Here is a 20,764-nt window from a genome sequence, read left to right on the forward strand (position 1 = left end):
AAAAAATAACATTAAAAAAACTGAAATGTACACATATAATTAAATGACTTGTTATGGCCACATCTTAGACTAATCGACAGGCTTCAGTTCAATGAAAAAAGACAGTATTTGGGAAAATGTCTGAAGACTGCAACTCCCTTCTCTTCGGTCTACCTCACAAATACCTCCATAAACTTCAACTGGTTCAGAACTCTGCAGCTCGAATTATCACCAGAACCCCCTCCATCCACCACATCACCCCTGTTCTACAGCAACTCCACTGGCTCCCGGTAAAACTCCGCATTGACTTCAAAATCCTCCTATTCACGTTCAAGGCCATCCACAACCTCTCCCCTCCTTATCTGTCCGAACTCCTCCACATCGCCAACCCTTCCCGTTCCCTCAGATCTGCCTCCTCTGTCCACCTCTCTGTCCCTCCCGCCCGCCTCGTCACCATGGGGAGCAGGGCTTTCAGCCGCTCTGCCCCCCAACTCTGGAACTCACTCCCACCGGACCTCAGGAACCTGGACTATCTCATACTCTTCAAATCAAGATTAAAAACTCACCTATTCAGAACTGCCTACCCCACTTAACTCTCTACATTGTCTTTTCTTATCTGTTTCTTATTTCTTGCTGTTTTTTTGTTTGTTTTTTTTGTGTTGTACGGTGTCCTCGAGTGCCCAGAGAGGCGCCTCTAATAATTTAATGTATTATTATTATTTATTTAAGATTTGGAAATAAAACAGTGTATTGATTTGTAATACCACCTTTAGATAGTTCTATTCAATGCTTTACTAATGTGCCATATTAATGTTTTTGGGTTCAATATCTTCTTTTGGGGGCTCTTCCAAGCAAATATTGATACAGCATAACATTGCTTAGTCTCCATGCCACCCCTCTGGCCAACCCATGAATATTTCACACTGTACAGCTGATTGCTGCCCTCAAGATCGGCCAGTCAGAGAGCACAGCTGTGTTCCTGCGTCCCAGATCAGCCAGTAAGAACAGGAAACAGTGAAAAAGAAACACGTTTCAAATACAAAGAGGTACATTTATGAATAAATACATTCATTTTATCATTATTCATATTATTGTGTATATCCACATGATAATAACTGTTTCAAAACATTTAAAATACACAAACTTAACATTAATAAATATGTGTGGATTTGTTCTTCCCCACATCTCATCGCTGTCTAATACTTAAACATTTGTAACACTGTTGCAACATCTGTAGAGTTTTTATAGTAATATTGTCATATGGTAACACCTCTCCTTACAGTTTTCTTCATTGCTTATAACCACACTATCAATGCTTATAACACAGTAACAGTATGCTTTTCACTCAAATGGATGCTGTGATGTATACACACACACACACACAGGCACATATATGTTTGTATGTATGTATAGAACAAAGCTTTGTATATACACTGATCAGCCATAACATTATGACCACTGACAGGTGAAGTGAATAACACTGATTATCTGGTTATCATGGCCCCTGAGTGAACATTTTGTCCTCAAAGTTGATGTGTTAGAAGCAGGAAAAATGGTCAGCGTGAGCGACTTTGACAAAGACCAAATTGTGATGGCTAGACGACTGGGTCAGAGCATCTCCAAAACTGCAGCTCTTGTGGGGTGTTCCCGGTCTGCAGTGGTCAGTACCTATCAAAAGTGCTCCAAGGGAGGACAACCAGTGAACTGGGGACAGGGTCATGGGCGGCCGGAGGCTCTTGGATGTATGTGGGGAGCGAAGGCTGGCCCGTGTGGTCTGGATCCAACAGACTGAAACAGTTAATGCTGGTTCTGATAGAATGGTGTCAGAATACACATCACAGTTTGTTGGTATGGGGCTGCAGAACATTATGACCACCAGGTTGCCCAGGTGGTAGGAATGTTATGGCTGATCAGTATATATATACATACATACATACATTAATATGTGTGAATATGTATAATACATAATAATACATAGATTTGTAATACTGATGCAACATCTGTACAGTTTTTATAGTAAATTTTGTCATATGGTAACACACCTTTCTGTACAGTTTTCTTCATTGCTTATCATTCTATATTTTTTATTTTCATAAATTATAACAGTAACTGGTTTTTAACTTCATTCATTCTTTTCACTCAATTGAATGCTTTGTTCTACAAGTTTTGGCACAAACATTTTGTTAAGGGTGATTAAAGTTAATTCTTATCATATCTTATCTTAACCTTGAGGATCATGGGGACTTAATACAGCATTGCCAGTTTTAAAGATGAAAACTTTTGTTCCCAGTAACTGATGGACAGCATACTTTATGTTCTCAGCTCCTGAAACCACAGAACAGATGGTAGACCTGATAATGATGATCCTCAGGTCCACAGCAATATATGGTGACAAGCGTCAGTACTCTAGGTTAAGCCATTAGATTGAGTTGGTTCCTGTGGACAAATACTGTGTAGTACCTGTATTTGACTGATCTTCACATTTAGGGAGAGTTTGCAGCACCATGCCCACTTCTGAGGCCAGTGCCTTGGTCCAATACTCGTCCTGTAATGGCAGTAGGGGGCCAAGGTGATTACACTGAAGCTCACTAATCAGTGACAGAATGTGTAGCAATGGGGTAGTAATACATGTTGTATTGCAGTGTTCTCAAATATATAAATACAGAGTGACAAAAAACATACAATAATACAGTTTTCCTTGATTGCTAAAATATACTTAATGAAACTGGGATCCACTTGATCTCTGTCAGCACCTTCTGAGAACAGCAGAAATCTTCTCTTGCAAATGTGTCAAAACATTTTTCACACCATTTTTCAAAACAACTGACCCAAAACTCTGTTGGACTAACTGTGTTAAACAAAAGAAAAACATCTACAGCTGATATAATTAGGCTACTTGTTTAATTATGAATCCCAATGCACCTCCCATGTGAAACTCATTTGTTTAATCAGCAATTAGTCATTATCTATCTATAAATGATGCCACCATTGTGTTTTTCTCTGATGCAGACCAATAAAAATGTTTCTAGTAAAAGAATAGAATTCATACTATGGTATGCTAACTTGCAGTTTAGTGTTGCCTGGAGAAGTGGATGTCCTCTTAATGTATGCCCATCCAGCAAAGGATAAACAGCACTTGAACATTAGCCACATATGAGGAGCAGATTTTGCATTAATACTGGCCCACAGATTGGTGAGACAACTACAAAAAAATGATGCATTTTGAATGAATAGTCATTATTCCTTATTCCATCCACTCATGGAAAACAGCTATGTCATGCCTTCGCCATCCTAGGGAAAAAATCAGCCGGCAGAACACTACCGGAATGATGCAGTGAGGAACTGCTACACACTCCAGTGCAGTCGGTGACAATGAATTAATTATCTATTATTTAACTACTATTATTACGTTAGGTAATACATTTTTTTCCTGCAATCTTCTATACTCCAGTCTAGTAGGTGGCGGTAATGCCATTTTGAGCTGGTGTGCTAACCGCCATTAAACCCCAAAGAAGAAGTAGAGGAAAAAAAAAAAAAAAAAAAAAGAAGAATTGGACAAAGAAGAAGAAAATGAAGAGGGGCCAGGGAACACACTGAAGGCTTCTCAGTTATCCAGCCACTATCAGGTCCGGGTCTGCCACTGTTCCGCTCTTCCACAGCTCAGGTTAGCTTCCTAGCTAACTAACGTTAACGTCCCACTGTAGCTGTAGCCTCGGCTCAGTGCACTGGTGTTCAACCAACAGTAGAACTAACGTTAGTGACCACAGGTTCTATTGCACTGGGTTGTTTTACAGAACTAACGTTAACACTCTATTGCACTGGGTTGTTTTACAGAACTAACGTTAACACTCTATCCAAAGTCCGCTAAATGTTAGCTGAATATACGTTTTCGATAACGTTAACAAGCTAACTTACATGTTTTGAAAGCGTCTCAGGTTAGCGTTATGTAACGTCTGTGTCAGCAGTTACAAAGTTACTGTTAGTTAAAGTTTGTTCCTGAACTAACGCTGACTCTATGATGTATCGCTGGGTAAAGTGTATTTATTGTGAGTGTGTAGCGTTGACAGTGTAGAAGGGGCTGTGTGCTGGGTGTGACACTTTAACTGGTGGCTGAATGAACTCCAGCACTACCCAGCTGCAGCCCCGGAGCGGAAGCCCCTGCCGTGACACGAGCCTCTGGCTTGACGGAAGTGCCCCTGGCATGACGGAAGTGACGTAGCATTACGTAGCATACCGGAAGTTACTTTTTTCCGGAAGTGGCCTCTTTTTTCAAATTAAAATTAAAAACACCACTTCCCATTATGATAAATCGTATAGTAATACTGACAAGAGTAATTTCAACGTGGTCTTTAGGCTACCATTACTTCAAACATCTTAATCTTTCCTGTGTTCCTGTAGTCTGTGTACACAGATGGATATTATAGCCTACACGTTTTCCTTTTATTACATAGATAACAAAAAAGTGTGTTCATTAGATCAGGTTTAGCCTACTTTTTAAAGATCTAGAGGATCATCAAGGGAACTGCACATCAAAAAAAAAGAGAATCAAATGAAGGAATTTTGTGTTAAATAAATTTGACCCACCAGACATTGACCAAACAGAAAATGTAAGTCTAATGTCTCATGAAAACCAGATTTACAGGGAAAAAAGTCACAAAAGGACCTCGGTGCCCATGTTTATCATTTCTATAAAAAAAAAGAAATGATAATATAAATAATGAAAGAACCAATTGTTTGGTCTGTACTATAAAACCCTCACTCACTCAGTCGAATGTGTCATTTCTCACAAAAACCACATACTGTGTAAGAACTGATCCCTCAGCAGAAGAAAAATAAAAGTATTTGAGACCAGAACTGCTCATCTTTATTAAATATCTATCCTTAAAGGTACAGTAAGAACCTGCATTTGATTTGAAAGAGGTCCAACTCACTGTCAAAAGGAAGAAAATAGAGTCAATAAACAAATAATAAAAAAAATATAAAAATACATTAACAGATACTATTTCTATGGCAGTCTTTGTGTATTATTTTGATTATTATTAGATAGTGGGTTAAAGTGAAATCTGGCTTGTCTTTCCTCTTGGTGGTGCTCGGGGTTTTCATTAGCGCTGGCAATTCCAATAAGCCTTTAGCGACCGACAAAAAAATCTCAATGCAGGAAAAACCCTTCCACATCTCACAGGTTGCAAAAAACCTTTATCAAATGTTATCAAACTAGCAGAATGCTAGTTAGCTCGTAGTTAGCTAGGCAACATTATCGACGTAGCAAAGCGTACCTTGTTTTTAAATGTCTCCATTATTTGGCTCCGAGTATTGGAGTGACAGCGAGTATCCTCAAATTCCCACGTATCCTACGTCACTTCCGTCAAGCCAGAGGCTTGTGTCACGTCAGGGGCTTCCGCTCCGGGGCTGCAGCTGGATGCTAATTAACTGGTGATACTGAGGCAGATGTGCGTAGGTGTGGCTTTTGAGGACCCTTTATTGCTTAACTGGGAAATTAAGATTCTGACTACTTCAACACTCTTTCCAACTTACTTAAAAACCCCAAAAGTTTTGACATGTGAATGAAACTCATACAGACTACCACCCCAACCCCCATGCACGCACCTGTGCGTAGTTAACCGAGCTTGTACCACTCTCTTCTGAATTTAGGTTGTAGGCTACAGCTAGGCATCCAACTTCTGCCCCTATTTGCAAAATTAGGTACAATATCTAATTTGGTTGAAAGACTTTGCTGACATGTATAGAATATAAATAAAAGATGATAAAAGTCTGTATCAATGGTAGACAGATGTTGCATCACAAGTCAATCTGGTCATATAATGCTTTGCCATCACTCTTCATCAAGATGGTATAAACATATACTGACTGTTTCAATATATAATACCACAATTCTATCACATCTTATAATCTCTGTCCAGTTTTTTCAAAATCCCACAAAATTGTGACCTGAATAGGATTTGTATATAGTGTAGTCCATTTTCTGTTCCTATTGCAAAATGAGATTTGACAGTTGTCTAATTTGGATGAAAGAGTGTGCTGTCATGTATATAATATAATTGTGATGAATTATTTGTTGACAATTGGAACAGGCATCGACACAGTACTTTGCCATTCTCTTCAAGCATCCGGAGAGTGCCGTCGCAAATAAAATTAATTCAAACTCCAGGTAACTCTGTTAATCTTATTTGACATCAGAACTGGGGTGTTTACAGTGTTATGAAGTAAATTCAGTCAGTATTTCTAGTGTACAAATCTGCAGCAATGCTCGGGAATATCACCAGTTAATTCAACCACCAGTTAAACTGTCACACTTGTGTCCAGTTTATTGGGTCCAGCTGGCTGACACTAATACAGTCTAACAGAACAGGTCCTGTAATATAGCCTCCCTTTATGAAGGTTATCATTCAGTTTTTGTTGAGGTTCAGAGAAATTTTAATTTAATTTCATGGAGGCTGTAGTTTGTGCTGCTGTTCAGATGTGTTTAACAGTCAAACACCTCGTAAAGGGGGTGTCATGAAATTGTTTATAATTGATATGCAGTATTTTTCATAATGGATTAACCGGTAAGTTGTTGATCAAGGACAAATACCAAACAGTACTTTGGTGCAAATATTCTGTAAGTCCAGTACAGCTTGTGTTCACTGATTTGCAGAATTGTCAAGAGTGGCATGTAGCTTTGGGTCCAAAAATAAATGTGTCTTTATTTCATTTAGACCTTTTCATAGGTTGCTGAACGTAATACATGTCATTATAGTTTCTTTTTGTGTGTGTGTGCATGGAGCTGCAGGATGGACATATCCAGCCGGCTGGAGATGTGGCAGGAGCTGGCCGAGATGTGTGGTCTCATTACAGTCCAGCAGAGCCTACAGCAGGTCTGGAGGCTGCTGCTGCTCTGCCTGATCTGCAGACTCTGCTTCAGACTGGGTGAGCTGCACTGACTGCATATCAGCAAGTAGAAGAAGGCTCATCTTACCTGTTGTTGATCTTTTGTCAGCACTCACATACTAAATAGATTGAGATTGATTTCAACACTAGTCCTAGCTAAGATCATATCGTTGCATAAAGTGACTGTGAAATGGACTTTTCAGACTTTCTTTTGCTTTGTTTTGCACATCATACACATTTATAACACTCGTTTGGAATCAACTCAAATTCAACCAATTTTGATGTGATGAAACCTAAAGCGTGCTACAGGAATGAGTCCTAAAAGCTGGAGTCAGCATTTTAGCACCTCTTGTTCCCCTCCTTAAGTCAGTGGGTTTTTTGACTGGGTTTTTGGTTAGATGCCTGAAATAAAGCCTGTGCTTGACACAAGAGACTTTCACATTTGTTCTATGACATAAAATACATCAGTAAATATGGAAGCCCATTCCCGCCAGGAAGATAAAAATATGAGATTAAAATGTCGAAATGATTAACATTTTGATAAAAAGTCATAATTATGAGATAAAATAATCATCATAATTATAAAATAAGATTCAAACTTTGCTTTAATAATGAAAATATATTCATTTATATTCATTCACTTATCTACTCAATAGTCCACCTTTACAGCCTCATTGTGTTTATACCTGTGCTCTTGCAAACTATTCTAACTCAAACTTTACAACTTGTAGATTTGAATTACAAGGTTTAATTACAAGTTGGAAGTTTGGTGGTGGTGACATTGAGGTCATGTGACCATGGTGTAGTTGGTTTATAGCTAACATTAGCTTTTTACTTCTGGCGATCACATTTATGCTTCAAAAACCATAAAAGACAGGTTCGTTTGTGAAGATTATCTTGCTGAACAAAACGTCTAAGTATCATTTGTTCACCTTGAGCTCATTTCTGCAATAATCCAAAATCAAATGGAAAAATCCCATTGGCCAGGACGATGCTAACTTCCTGATTGCGCTACAAAAATGACATCCCTGCAGCGCTCTATTTCGGTCAGATTAAAGCCTCATAAGGCCTTTTTTGGACTTTAGATTATAATTGAAGTGTTTCCGTACTTGTGTCCCTAAGGGGGCGTGTCCACTGTGAAGCATGTGACATCAGTGTTGGCTGGGATGTACGGCCTCTTCCTGTTCTTTGAGCTGCACATGCTGTGGGTCCTGTTGCTCAGTGCGCTCTGTTACCTCGTTCTGCTCCTCAGCCGACACTCGAGCAGCAGAGGCCTCTTCCTCTCAGTCGTCATCCTCATCTACCTCCTCATTGGGTGAGAACACACTGTGTCCTGGAAACTGAAATTGATTATTGCAGCTTAAAAGAAAACAGACACAATAAATTGTCATGAGGCTGTATGCCACTTGTATCTCCAACTAGTGGTCTATCTGTGGAATCGTACCATGGCATTGCCAGTGTTGGGTGTGACGCATTACTGTAGTCACATTACATTTATCTGTAGTGCAGTAATGCAACGCAATAACTCCAGTAATCACATTACAGTTGCTACAGTTTTGTCACTACTTGCATTAGATAAGCTCTTCAATTATCTGCATAACATGTGTTTTCATCCATGTTTGCACAACAATGCCTAAAGGAGCATACAGCTTCCTTCAACTCTGACACTGAAGTCTATTGTGTCTGTGGAGAGGCTCTTCGGTACGGTATGAGTGTGTTAGTTTGTTCGCCATCAATGTGTGAAAGGGTGAATGTGTGTATAAAAGTGCTTCGAGTGGTCGGAAGACTAGAAAGGCGCCATACAAGTACAGTCCATTTACCATTTGGAGGCCAAGAAAGATGATTGTTCCCAGGGCATCAAATCCAGATGCTTTGGGACCCTGGGAATGAGACTCAACAATCAACTATCTATCTCTGCTGCATTACTTTTTAAAAAGTAATATGTAATACATTACTTTCTTTGAGTAACGACCCCAACACTCGGCATTGCTTATTGAATGATTTTGTCAATGTCACTTCCTTGTGTAGTTATATCCTTACTGTGTCTGTAGAAAATCTCCATTAATTAATTTCATAATAAGTCTGCAAAGATTCTACTTTCTGTGTAGAATTCATACGTCTACCTCTTCATTTCAGAGAGTTGCATTTAATTGACATGGTGACCTGGCATAAAATAAGAGGTAAATATTCCATCATTTGGTCTGAGAATACCGTCATGGAAGTTTTGTTTGTTTGTGTTTCATGTTATTGGTTTTAAACTTGTTTTCTTCAATACTGCACTGTCAATAAACGCGTAATCTTTCCCCCGTGTGTCTCAGGCTCTCAGATGGTGGTGGCCATGAAGGCCATCTCTCTGGCCTTTGACCTGGACAGAGGAGCAGTGGGCACCCTGCCCTCCCCAGCTGAGTTCCTGGGCTATGTTCTTTTTGTGGGCACTGTTGTGTTCGGCCCTTGGATCAGCTTCTCTAGTTATAAGAATGCCATTGAAGGCAGAAAACTGGTGGGTAGTCAGTGTTTCCTGCTTGCTTCCTCTGTGTGCACGCCGGTCTTAATGTGTAGAACTGTGGTTTTAATGAGGTGGTTCGTTCCTCAGAGCTGGTTGTGGCTGCAGAGTTTCTCCCTCAGCCTCCTGAAGAGTCAGATCTGTCTGCTGGTCTCCACCTGCATCGCCCCTTACCTCTTCACTTTGTTCATCCCCGTCCAAGGAAACACAGTCACACAGAAGTAAGGCAAATTTTCAATTTCATAGTTTTGGCAATAAAGCTTTTACAATACTGTACTGTCTGTCTTTCTTTCCTTGCTCCTGAGATACATTTGAGAAAGGTAAGGCTTCTTTTCAGGGTTAGAATGAACTTCTTTCCCCCCACAGGCTGCCATAAGTCTACTGTACTGTGTTTAAAATCATTTATTTTATGTAATTATTCATTTATTATTGGATCATGTGTAAGAAAATGCCATTCTGTTCCCATCATTACTGTGTTCCTGCTATTAGAAAGCACGTGCCCATCTCTCCAAAGGCCAGATTAATGCTACTGTGCTTGATTATCAGTATTCTTTAATATTGCTGAGATCTTTTTTTTTTTTATGTGGCCCATATCAGATTCCAGTGTGAACAGGTCAAAGTCCTGAAGTTACACACATGATGAATGTAGAACATAGACCACATATGAATGTGTTTTGTTCTGTTCACACTGTCATTAACAAATCTGATTTGGGTCACCTGTGCCTACAGTGGGAACATAGCCTAAGGTTGTTTGACAAAACATTCTGGTCCACTTACTAGCTTTTTCTGGAGCATGTCATGGTCATTCTTACCACAATAACTACTTTGGATGATTGGATGGACAATACATTTTCCTAGAAATAATTGCATTTTATATCAGTGAAATAACGATTAGCTTAATAATGCCAGTACACCCTTTCAATGAATATTAATTCTTAAGAATATTCAGAGATTGGAATTGAAAAAATCCTGTTGATTCAGTTTTGGCACTTTCCCCATCAAATCAAATATGATTAACAGAAAGAATGTATTCAAGCAGACGATGAGCTCTAGATGAATAAAATCTGGCTTTATTTCAAAGAGGTTGATAACTGAGTTTACTTGGATTTACCCCCCCACTACACCCATGCTCCATAGCTCTATCACAGTCCAACTGGCTAGCTAATCTATTTACCAGCATCGTAAACCGTAGCAAAACAGGAAGAAAGTAGTAAAGTAGTAAAGTAGTAAAGCCTGCTTCTTGCTTGAGTTGTTGGATGTTTGGGTCAAGGGTGACATTAATGAGCAGCTCCAAAAATGTGCAAGACAAATTTTTGTGTCTGCATTTAGTACAACGTGCAACATTTTTAATGTTTAACTTTGAAGTAATCTATTAGATTAAATTTTTTTGTAATCCAATGAATTATGTTAGTAATTAAAAAAATTGCCATGTAATTAGTATTCAGTAACTTACTACATTTTAAAGTTATCTAACCCAACCCTGACTGTAAGTAATCCATGCCATAGGAGCACCTAACTTCAACTCAGAGGAGATTAAGAGGTCCTTTTAGGAGAAGAGTAAATGATCGAAGTGATGGAATTGAGAAAAAAAAACAAAAGCTAACTCTGTTATGTGTTGCGCAGGTGGCTGCATGCGTATGAGACTGCAGTGTCCTTCCACTTCAGTAACTACTTTGTGGGTCACCTCAGCGAAGGCACCAGCATGCTGGCTGGAGCAGGCTTCACTGAAGAAAAAGACAACATCAGATGGTAAGTTTAACTTGGGTTGAGCGGCTGTAAATAATGTTTTAAAGAGTTCGGTCTAGACCTGCTCTATTTGAAAAGTGTCCTGAGATAACTTCTGTTATGAATTGGCGCTATACAAATAAAATTGAATTGAATTGATATGCCTGCCTCATGCTGCATTACTCCACTTCTATCAGGCTTGTCCGCTTCCATCACAGTTAGTTTTGTGGTTTGGGGTCATTTTGAGACTGTTTGTAAAGTTTACAGCCTGCCATGCTGTCGCTCTGTGTACAATGACGCAGCTAAAAAGTGCAGAGATTCCACTGACAAAATGCAAACTGGGTCTTCTTTTGACTGATTACTTGAATCATGAGGTTTTTAGACCAGCCCTAGTATTTAAGTACATTTAAACAATGGAAGAGTGTCAGGCAGTATCTTTATGTCTCTTCTAGTGAATCCTGAAGGAATTCAGCTCCATGCTAGTAATCCAGTAGCTTGTCTCAGGTGTTTTGTACACCAGAACTAAACAGCAGTTGTGTGAACAGGCTTACATAAAGTGCTTGAGATTCATAAAAGTGTAAAGTAGACAAAAGAGCAGAAAGTTGCCTACCTCTCGGCACCCAGGAAGGAAAAATCCTCACATTTCTCAAAAGGAGCCTGTCCTTCCTATTATGTTATGTGTGTTTACTGTGCAGGGATATGAGTGTGGTGAAGCCGCTCAGTGTGGAAATGCCTCGTTCCATGGTGATGGTGGTGACGTCCTGGAACATCCCCATGTCCCGATGGCTGAAAACCTGTAAGTCCCAGCATCCCGCTCTGTCTGTTAAACACACCAAAATTACTGAACAACAAGTTTTGCCCTGCTGGAGCTAAAGCTGGACGTAAGAAATGTGAAGTTGTCTGTCACTGGTCCATCCAACACTTTGGTCATTGGGCGAGATAGCTCTAAATCTAGCTATCCAGACATCCAAGGTCCCCCCTAACCTTTCCCACCATTGCCATTATCAGACCATTTATTTCACTTATACACAAAATATATCAACATCTAACTTTCAGCTTCATGACTTCATGTCCCACAGAATCATGACTGTTTGGTCTCTATGTAACGTATTTCTTGATATATGTTGAGCTGCAACATGTAATGGATTAGTCAATGGACAGCCTTTTTTTAAGGAAGGATGCCAAATATTATCTGGTTCTTGCCTCTGAACTGTGACAATTTGCTGTTTTTCTTTGTCATATATGACCGTAAATTGAATATCTTAAGGTTTAAGACTGTTGAACAAAACAAGCACATTAAAGATATTACTGTGGTCTTCTGTGGAAATTCATTTGATATTTTATTTTTTGCAGAAAATAAATGGGTAATAGAGAAAATAATCATCAGATTGATCAATAATAATAAAATAAAAAATGAGTTGCAGGAGCTAATATACATTTGGAGCAAAAATGAAAATTTGCATAACCAGTGATGGAGTGGAAGTGCGTACATTTACTCAAGTACTGTATGCATGTGCAAACTTCAGGTACTTCTACTTTATACTTCCACTCCACTATATTTTGGAGGCATATATAATATTTTGCTTTTTACTGCACTACATTTATTTGATAAATTCACATTATAAATACACAATTTAAATCAACTATCATGATAATCAACTAATGATTTATTATTATTGATTAAGCTACCTAGCAGTATGAAGTAATTCAAGTGATGAACACATTAATGCATCAATAATTATAATCCAGACAAATATTCAATATTATTTTGAAATTGACCATTCTGCATGGTTACTTTTGGTACTTTAAAGCTGCAGTAGGTAGTTTTTATAAAAAAAAAACCTTTTTGTCATATTTGTTGAAACCGATGTTTCCATCAGTTGTGCTCTGCCTGGAGCAGACAACCATATAAAGAAATCTGTGACGAGCCAACGCTGGCTAGTCAAATTAAGTAGAAAGAAAAAGAGGTTGGAAGTTGCATTCAGAGCAGTCTTTTCGGTCACAGCGATTAGTTTTACATTCGTTTACCAAATTGTTGTTTTTTGGCCTCATTTAAAGCTGCAGTAGGTAATTTTTATAAGAAATGTCAACAAATAGGGCAAAAATACCCTATTTGTTGAAACTTTCACTATATGCTGACAGTAGAACATGAGACAGATAATCTGTGAAACAATCAGGTTCCTCTGGTTTCTTCTAGTGCTCCTAATGGTGTTTGCAAGAATCCACTGGGCCTGCACAAAAACAACCAATCAGAGCTGAGAAAGATAGCTTTGGGTTGGTGGTTTGAAGATAGTTAATTGTTGAGTTTCATTCCCAACATTAGTATTTGACAACCTGAGTCAACAGTCAACTGTCTTTCTTTGCTTTGATTGGTTGTTTTCTTTGAGGCATTTTCATTCTGAAAACACACTTTGTACACAGTTTGTATTTACAAGTCTGAATGGAAATTAACTAATTATATGCTGTCATTATGTTGTGTGGTAACTGTGTTCTGTCCTCTGTTCCTCAGATGTCTTTAAAAACACTGTGAAGCTGGGGACATTTCCAGCCATCCTGGTGACATATACAGCCAGCGCCTTATTGCATGTTAGTAAAATGACTTTAATCCACAGCCCATAACAGTATTGGTGGCCATTTTAATACACTAAAATCATGTGTTATAGTTATTCTTTTGTTGGAAGGCCATCTACTTTCATTCAAAATATGGGACCACATGATAAACTACAATCTTCTGCCATCCATTTGTACCATAACTGTTCACTTATTGAAAAATTGTGATACTGTTTTCTGTAGTTCTGCTGTTCTTTGTGTTAAAAACGAATTCATGTGTGCAGTATGCAGCTTTTTAAGATGCTGATGTCACTACTTGAACTTAATGTGCTGTTGGTTTCTTCAGGGTCTGAGTTTTCACCTTGGAGCTGTTCTACTCTCTTTGGGCTTCATCACATATGTTGAACATGGTATGAATAACATTTCTGCTGGTACTGTCTGTAAAAGTATAATACAAATGTCTGCAGCTAGGGGGTCTCTCACATCAAAACAATAACGAAAGACCAAGTTCAGTTATGTGGTGAAGTAGTGTGGGATGATGGGAGTTATTGTATTCACCAATACAATTGGTTGTTATTGCAGTCAGCTTCTGCCGGTTAGGATTCCTTCAGTGTTCATGGTTCAGGAGGTTTCTACCAGGAGTCCAATGATCCACAGAGGTCTCCTCCTCTCCAACACAAACAGACCTGCTGATTAAAACCACTAAACACACTGAATAAAGCAGTTCCACCTTAAAAAGTCACTGCTTCTCCCACACTGTTGGACAGACAAAGGACGTCCTGGAGGGGCTGCGAGCCAAGCTGATGCTAGCGTTAGCTCAGCTTGTTTCTCTGATAACTTAAGATCCAGACGTCCAATGACTAAAATCCTTCAAATCTAGAGTTAAAAAGCACCAAGATTTAAACAGTGGATGGTAAAAATATGGCTTCAAACTGGATAAAAAGTAAATGTATGACAGCTTCTGGCAGACAACCACAACGCTGATGCATGCACAAAGGGGATATGATGATGATGTGTACACATGAACAAATGATAATAATAATAATAAACTTTATTTATTTTTTAATCTTTCAAAAACACTAAGAACCATAGCAGCATCAGTAACAATATATAGATAATAAAAACAATAAAACCACATTGAGTAAAGGTTAGAAAAAAGGGTCACAGTAAGGCAAGACTATAAAAGTGCATTTTAAGAATTTTAAGACTTAAATAAAGTGATTAGAATTATCCATCCTGATTTCCTCTGAAAGGGTGTTTCACAGTTTGTGGGCTCTGATGGCAAATGCCATGTCACCTTTGTTTTTAAATCTTGTTTTATACTTTTATCTTGTAAATACTGTCAGACTAGCTGTGATAGTGTTAATATACATTTGCCTGTTTGTTTCCCACACCGTAATGGTCAAAGTTGTTGATATTTTTGTTCTTATCCTCAGTCCTGAGAAAGAGGCTTGCGTCCATTTTTAGTGCCTGTATCCTGTCCAGGCCATGCACCTCTGACTGCAGCCATCAGCACAAGAAGGTATGGCTTCAGCTCTACTCCGCTGTCTCACGTAATCAAAACATGCAGACATACATTAAGCTATCAACAGCAACTGTGGTACATTCTCTGCCCCTGCTAGTTATATAGTTATGCAGGGGAAGAAAAAAAATGCAATGTGATAGGAATCATGGGCTAGTTATAGTTAAATGTGGGGGTGCAAGATTATGTTAGAAAAAAGTAACACATGAAAGTATAGAACCTTCAGTTATGACCAATAAAGCTGCTCTTTTAGTATAAAGCTGAGTTTATTGTTTTATTATATATAAAAATATCATTTTTTCATTGTGTTGTGTACTTTCAGTAGTGAGTGACAGACAAACACTTTAAAGGGCAACCACTTACTGCACACTGCGATTTAGAAACTGAGTACAATTAGCTGCCAATTAGCCTGATCAGCCACCATGAGTAATCAATACACACATTAAACCATTAATCAAATTGATAACTAACAGCAGTCAGACAACCTTATCATGAGGTGGACCTATTATTACACCAAACTCCCAATATGATATTTTAACAATTCCTTACGTGTCCATAAAAACACTCTAGAAACACAAGATTGTCAATTCTCCATCAATATAATACATAAAGATAAACTATATTCTGTACAAACATTACATTTTATCTTCTTAACTCACTCAGCCTCTTTTGGTCTAATTAATGGCCTTCCTGGAAGAAGATAATATCCTAGAGGTTTTCCAATCCGGTTTTAAAACCCTGCACAGCACAGAATCAGCTCTCTTTAGAGTTTTTAATGATAACTTTTTAGCTACTGACTCTGGTGACTGTGTTATCCTTGTGCTTTTAGATTTAACTGCTGCATTTGACACAGTGGATCATGAAATATTGATCTCACGTTTGAAGCAGTGGGTGGGCATCAGGAGCATAGCACTGGAGTGGTTCAGGTCGTACTTGGCTGATCGAACTTTCTGTGTCAGCCTAGGTGACTCTGTATTCCTCCTCTGCTCCTCTCTCATGTGGGGTCCCACGGGGCTCAGTTCTTGGCCCTCTCCCTTTCTCTCTTTATTTGCTCCCACTTGGTTCCATACTTAGGAAGCACGGCTTTTCATTCCACTGGTATGCAGATGACTGTCAGATTTATGTGCCTCTTAAAAAGGAAAATGAATACTCTGCTACTGAAGTGTCTCAACGACATAAAGGCCTGGATGGCTCTGAACTTTTTAAATTTCAATGATAAAAAGACGGAAGTGATGGTTTTTGGTGGCACCACAGGGATCCCCCCTGTAGATCTGGGTTCCTTGGCCCAGTATATTAAACCTAGCATCACAAACCTAGGGGTTAAGGTGGACCCTGAGCTTAAGTTTGACAGTCAGATCAAGGCTGTTGTCAAATCAAGCTTTTTCCATTTGAGGCAGCTGGCCAAAATAAAGCCAATTCTATCAAGGCAGCACTTTGAGACGGTAATCCACGCCTTTGTTACCACTCGGCTGGATTACTGTAATGCACTATATGTGGGGGTTAGTAGGTCCTCCATCGCCCGTCTCCAGATGGTACAGAATGCTGCTGCACGTCTTTTAACTGGCACACGTAAACATGAGCACATTTCCCCCATTTTAGCCTCACTCCACTGGCTGCCTATTCAATTTAGGATCCATTTTAAAATTGTTTTATTTGCTTTTAAATCCCTGAATGGTCTTGCCCCGCCCTACCTCTCTGAGCTTCTACACCCCTATATACCCGTCCGCCCCCTCAGGTCAGATGATCAGCTGCTCCTGAGTGTGCCTAAAACTAAGTGGAAGCTCAGAGGGGACCGTGCCTTTGCTGTGTCTGCTCCTAAATTATGGAGTGATCTGCCTCTGCACATTAAACAGGCCTCTTCTCTGTCTGTTTTTAAAACCAGTCTTAAAACCCATCTCTTCTCTGTGGCCTGTGACACCTAGTAGGATGTCGACTTTATTTACTTAATTTAATTTCTTATTTTGATTGCTTTTTATTGCATGGCTATTATTTTTACTCATGTTTTATGTCTTTTCATTTTGTTGTTGTATTTTATATGTAATTTTGCGCCACATGTGAGCTGTTATGTCTTTTATTTATGATGTCTTATTTATTCTCCTGTACAGCACTTTGGTCAACTTTGGTTGTTTTAAAGTGCTTAACAAATAAAGTTGGATTGGATTGGATTGGTTAGCTACACTTAGTGGCAGAAGACTGATTGCTCACTGAAATAAGTGTTGGTTGGTGGATTACATGTATGCCAAATTTAACACAGACTTGTGATGACTGTTATTTCACTGTCTGTCATGTGTCTTTTAGTCCATGGCTCTTCCTGACTTCACTCTAATCTGTGCTAGCATTATATAAGTAAGTTAAAAAATGGGCTTTTTAAAACCTGTGTATGTTTTGTATCTTATATGAATCCAATGTAAGCACACAGTCAGAAATGATCTGAGACTTCAGAGTTCAGGTATAAATCTAGGGACATTTTTATAAATGAGTCCCCTGGTGTCTGGTGGACTTATTTAGACTAGTCTGAATGATGTTTTTAACTGTTGGATGATTTGTTACGATTTAGATGCTTTTCAAAAACCTGATTGTAGATGAACTGTCCTGTGATGAGTTAACACAAAGTATCAGACCTGTTTCTGTTGTAAGAAATGTACTTTGTAACCACACCCAACAGTGATGTCATAGGGTCCAAGAGTACAGCGCTACATCACTGCAGCAAAGTCAGAAGTCAGCACGATTTTTAAGTTCCACTTTAAGGGTTAAAAAGATTGAGAGACACTATGAAGATGTTTCACAGTCTTTTTCCTTTGGCCTGCAGGAGTATTGGGTGATGTTGCTGAATGTGGTTTTCAGCTTCCTGGCCATCTTCCACCTCACCTACCTGGGCTCCATGTTTGACCCTGGAGATGATGAACAGGAAGTAGAAGAGGTAAGAAGACCCTGACGGTCAAGTCCAGGGAGAAAGGAACATAAATGTCAGCAAGACAAAGTGCAGGACGCTGTTTTTACTGAACAAAAACCACCAATCAGAGCCTAGAAAAAGAAAGACACTTGGGTTGGTGGCTTGAAGATGGTTGATTGTTGAATCTCATTCACATTGTTGGTATTTGACGACCTGGGAATGAGACTCAACAACCAACTATTTTTCTTGGCTCTGATTGGTTGTTTTCATTCAGGCCCGGTGGATTCTTAAAAATACCATCAGGAGCACTAGGAGGAACCAGAGGAACCTGATTTTTTCACAGATTATCTGTCTCATGTACTACTGTCAGGATATAGTGAAAGTTTCAGCAAATATGACAAAAGGTTATTTTTGTCTACTGCAGCTTTAAATGAGACCAAAAAGAAAATAGGTAAACTTATGTAAAACTAATCCCTGTGACCAAAAAGCTCAGAATTCAGACTGCTCTGAATGCAACTTCCAACCACTTTTTCTTTTTACTTAATGCGACTAGCCAGCGTTGGCTCGTCACAGATTTCATTATATGGTCGTCTGCTCCAGGCAGAGCACAACTGATGGAAACATCTGTGCATAAAGTGGTTAGTCTAATTGACCGAATCTTAGTAGAGTTTCAAAAAACAGACTACAAAAACATAGTGAATGAAACAGGGTTTCAATTTCTAACCACATGCTTGTTTATTGCTCCTGTTTGCAGGGTTATGCTGCCATCCACACCATCCAGAGGTGGTCTGAACTGAACTGGGCGAGCCACTGGGTTGTGTTTGCCTGCTGGGTCTTCTACCGTTTAATTCAGTGACCTCATTGGAGCAGAGGGGAAGGCCGGCAGACACCAAATAGTTCATAATACAATGAATATCAGCATGTTGTTACCTGATGGGAACTAAGGATCTGCAGTGCAAGGACTGTGGAAAAGACTGTGTCTGTGCTTAGGTGGTTTTTACAGATGAAAGCAGAGGCTTTGGATGTAAAGATGGAGTTAATAAACAAACCTTCAGACCTGTTTGGAATAGAGATGTATGGATGCAGAGTGAGCACACAGCACATAGCCCTGTACCTGTTGGCTTTATTTCAGGATGTTTTGAATTGAACTGCAGAATCAGTGTGATTGGACTGAAGACCTTAAATGATCAGAACGACCCTGTAGAGAGAGTTCTGCTGTAATGTTGGTGTTAGACAATGTCCACGCCTAAAACCATTTCAGCAGTTTAACATGTTTAAGTATAGAAACATACATACAAACAAAATTTTTTTTACTGCTGCTATTGTGTCTTTTGTATTTTTCTATTAAAATATTTCTGCAAATGTTCCTGGTTTGTGATTATCTGAATTCAACATAGTGACAGACTGACATCGCCAGGCTGAACCTTTAACCCTGCTGTATGGAGCCTGGAGTTGTCACACTGAAAACTGTATTTTTTTCTGTTAATTGTGATAACCTACCTCAATTTAAAAATATTTAAGAGGATCTATTGTCAGCAAAGGAATACAATATTCATAGGTATGTTTTTTTAAACCAAAAAGCAGACACTGGCTCTAGATAGGACCTTACTGTTTTTTTTGTGGCCACCATAGTTTCTCCTACACTCTTGAAAGGGCGGGGCAGAGGTGGGACCAAGTCATTGTTTTGCAAGTCACAAGTACGTCCTAGCACTGATCTCCCAAGTCCAGTCCCAGGTCCCTGAGTTTTGCCAGCTGGCGCCCAATAATGTCACATTAGTTCTTCATGGTTCTCTCCTGCAACTTGATTGGATTTCTATTGGATTGATTAAAACTAAGTAGTTTGGAAGATGGAAAGCTTACATTCAGCAGCTGGATGTTTTCCATTACTTTGACTTTATCAAACAAAACTGGATTTTAATCCTAAATCTGAATTTTAGCGAGATGGGGAAAAATGACCAAATTTGTTGGGAATAGCAGAAAAGTTATCTAACTCATAGTGTAACTAATTATTGTTGGCAGGGAGTAATAAGTAAGGTAATAATACTTTTGTGGCCCACTTTTTTTTTTTTTCCTTTACTGGATAGAGACAGCTGAAGATTGACAGGAAAGGTGGGTAGAGAGAGGGGATGACACACAGCAAAGGGCCACAGGTCAGATTCAAACCCGGGCCGCCGCAGCAACTCCGTATATGGATCACCAGTTCCAACGACTGAGATAACCAGGCACCCATGTGGCATGCTTTTTAGTATCTTAAGTACCTTTTAATCTTTGGGCTTTGGGAATGGTATCAAGTATTTCCATGTCCAGTTGAAGTCACAAATTAGTGGCCTTTAAGTCCAAGTTGAGTTTTTTATTTTTATTTTGACATTTCGGGTCTAAAGTCATCAAATTTGATACTTGAGCTTGAGTCCACACCTCTGGGTGACGGTTGCAATCTGTGACTACACTACTAGATCCCATTAAAACCTACACACTGGTGTTTAAAGACTGTAGAGCAGTGGAGACACTGCTAGTATTCTGTATATAAGGGAGGGGGATGGAGGTCCGGAAACGGACCTGCAGGCCGGCAGTTTGAGACCCCTGCTGTAGAACGAGCTGTAAACAAAATACTGACACATTGCTACTTAATATTGCAACCAGCTGTCTCATGTGGCGGCTGTGGCTCAGAGGCAGAGCAGGTTGTTCCTTGATCGGAAGGCTGTGG

At 39.2% G+C, this 20,764-nt stretch overlaps 1 protein-coding gene across 6 annotated transcripts; it reads left to right on the forward strand.

Moving 5' to 3' along the window:
• Positions 1 to 3,501: 3,501 nt before the first annotated feature.
• On the forward strand, positions 3,502 to 19,426 carry LOC127377812 (protein-serine O-palmitoleoyltransferase porcupine). 6 transcript variants are annotated; one of them, XM_051426073.1, is made up of 14 exons: positions 3,520 to 3,643; positions 6,072 to 6,148; positions 6,764 to 6,906; positions 7,990 to 8,182; positions 9,004 to 9,047; positions 9,186 to 9,367; positions 9,461 to 9,591; positions 10,994 to 11,119; positions 11,791 to 11,891; positions 13,605 to 13,681; positions 13,992 to 14,055; positions 15,082 to 15,167; positions 17,977 to 18,087; positions 18,815 to 19,426. In XM_051426073.1, exons 3-14 carry the CDS (start codon positions 6,771 to 6,773, stop codon positions 18,914 to 18,916), a joined length of 1,353 nt encoding a protein of 450 aa, XP_051282033.1. In that variant the 5' UTR covers positions 3,520 to 3,643; positions 6,072 to 6,148; positions 6,764 to 6,770; the 3' UTR covers positions 18,917 to 19,426. The 6 variants fall into 6 exon arrangements, with proteins under 6 accessions (XP_051282030.1, XP_051282031.1, XP_051282029.1 ...); XM_051426074.1 differs by having other exon boundaries at positions 3,554 to 3,605; XM_051426070.1 differs by lacking the exon at positions 6,072 to 6,148 and having other exon boundaries at positions 3,502 to 3,605; positions 6,770 to 6,906.
• Positions 19,427 to 20,764: the final 1,338 nt, after the last annotated feature.

This window comes from Dicentrarchus labrax, unplaced genomic scaffold, assembly GCF_905237075.1.
Source record: "Dicentrarchus labrax unplaced genomic scaffold, dlabrax2021, whole genome shotgun sequence".
Taxonomy (NCBI): Eukaryota; Metazoa; Chordata; class Actinopteri; family Moronidae; genus Dicentrarchus; species Dicentrarchus labrax.

What these genes read in the sequence shown, in the direction of transcription:
- LOC127377812 (XM_051426070.1), top strand. Translation starts at nt 6,771, where the DNA reads ATGGACATATCCAGCCGGCTGGAGATGTGGCAGGAGCTGGCCGAGATG. An exon ending in GGAAACACAGTCACACAGAA is followed by an intron (nt 9,592 to 10,993) that starts GTAAGGCAAATT and finishes TGTGTTGCGCAG; the next exon opens with GTGGCTGCATGCGTATGAGA. An exon ending in GCAGCCATCAGCACAAGAAG is followed by an intron (nt 15,168 to 17,976) that starts GTATGGCTTCAG and finishes TTTGGCCTGCAG; the next exon opens with GAGTATTGGGTGATGTTGCT.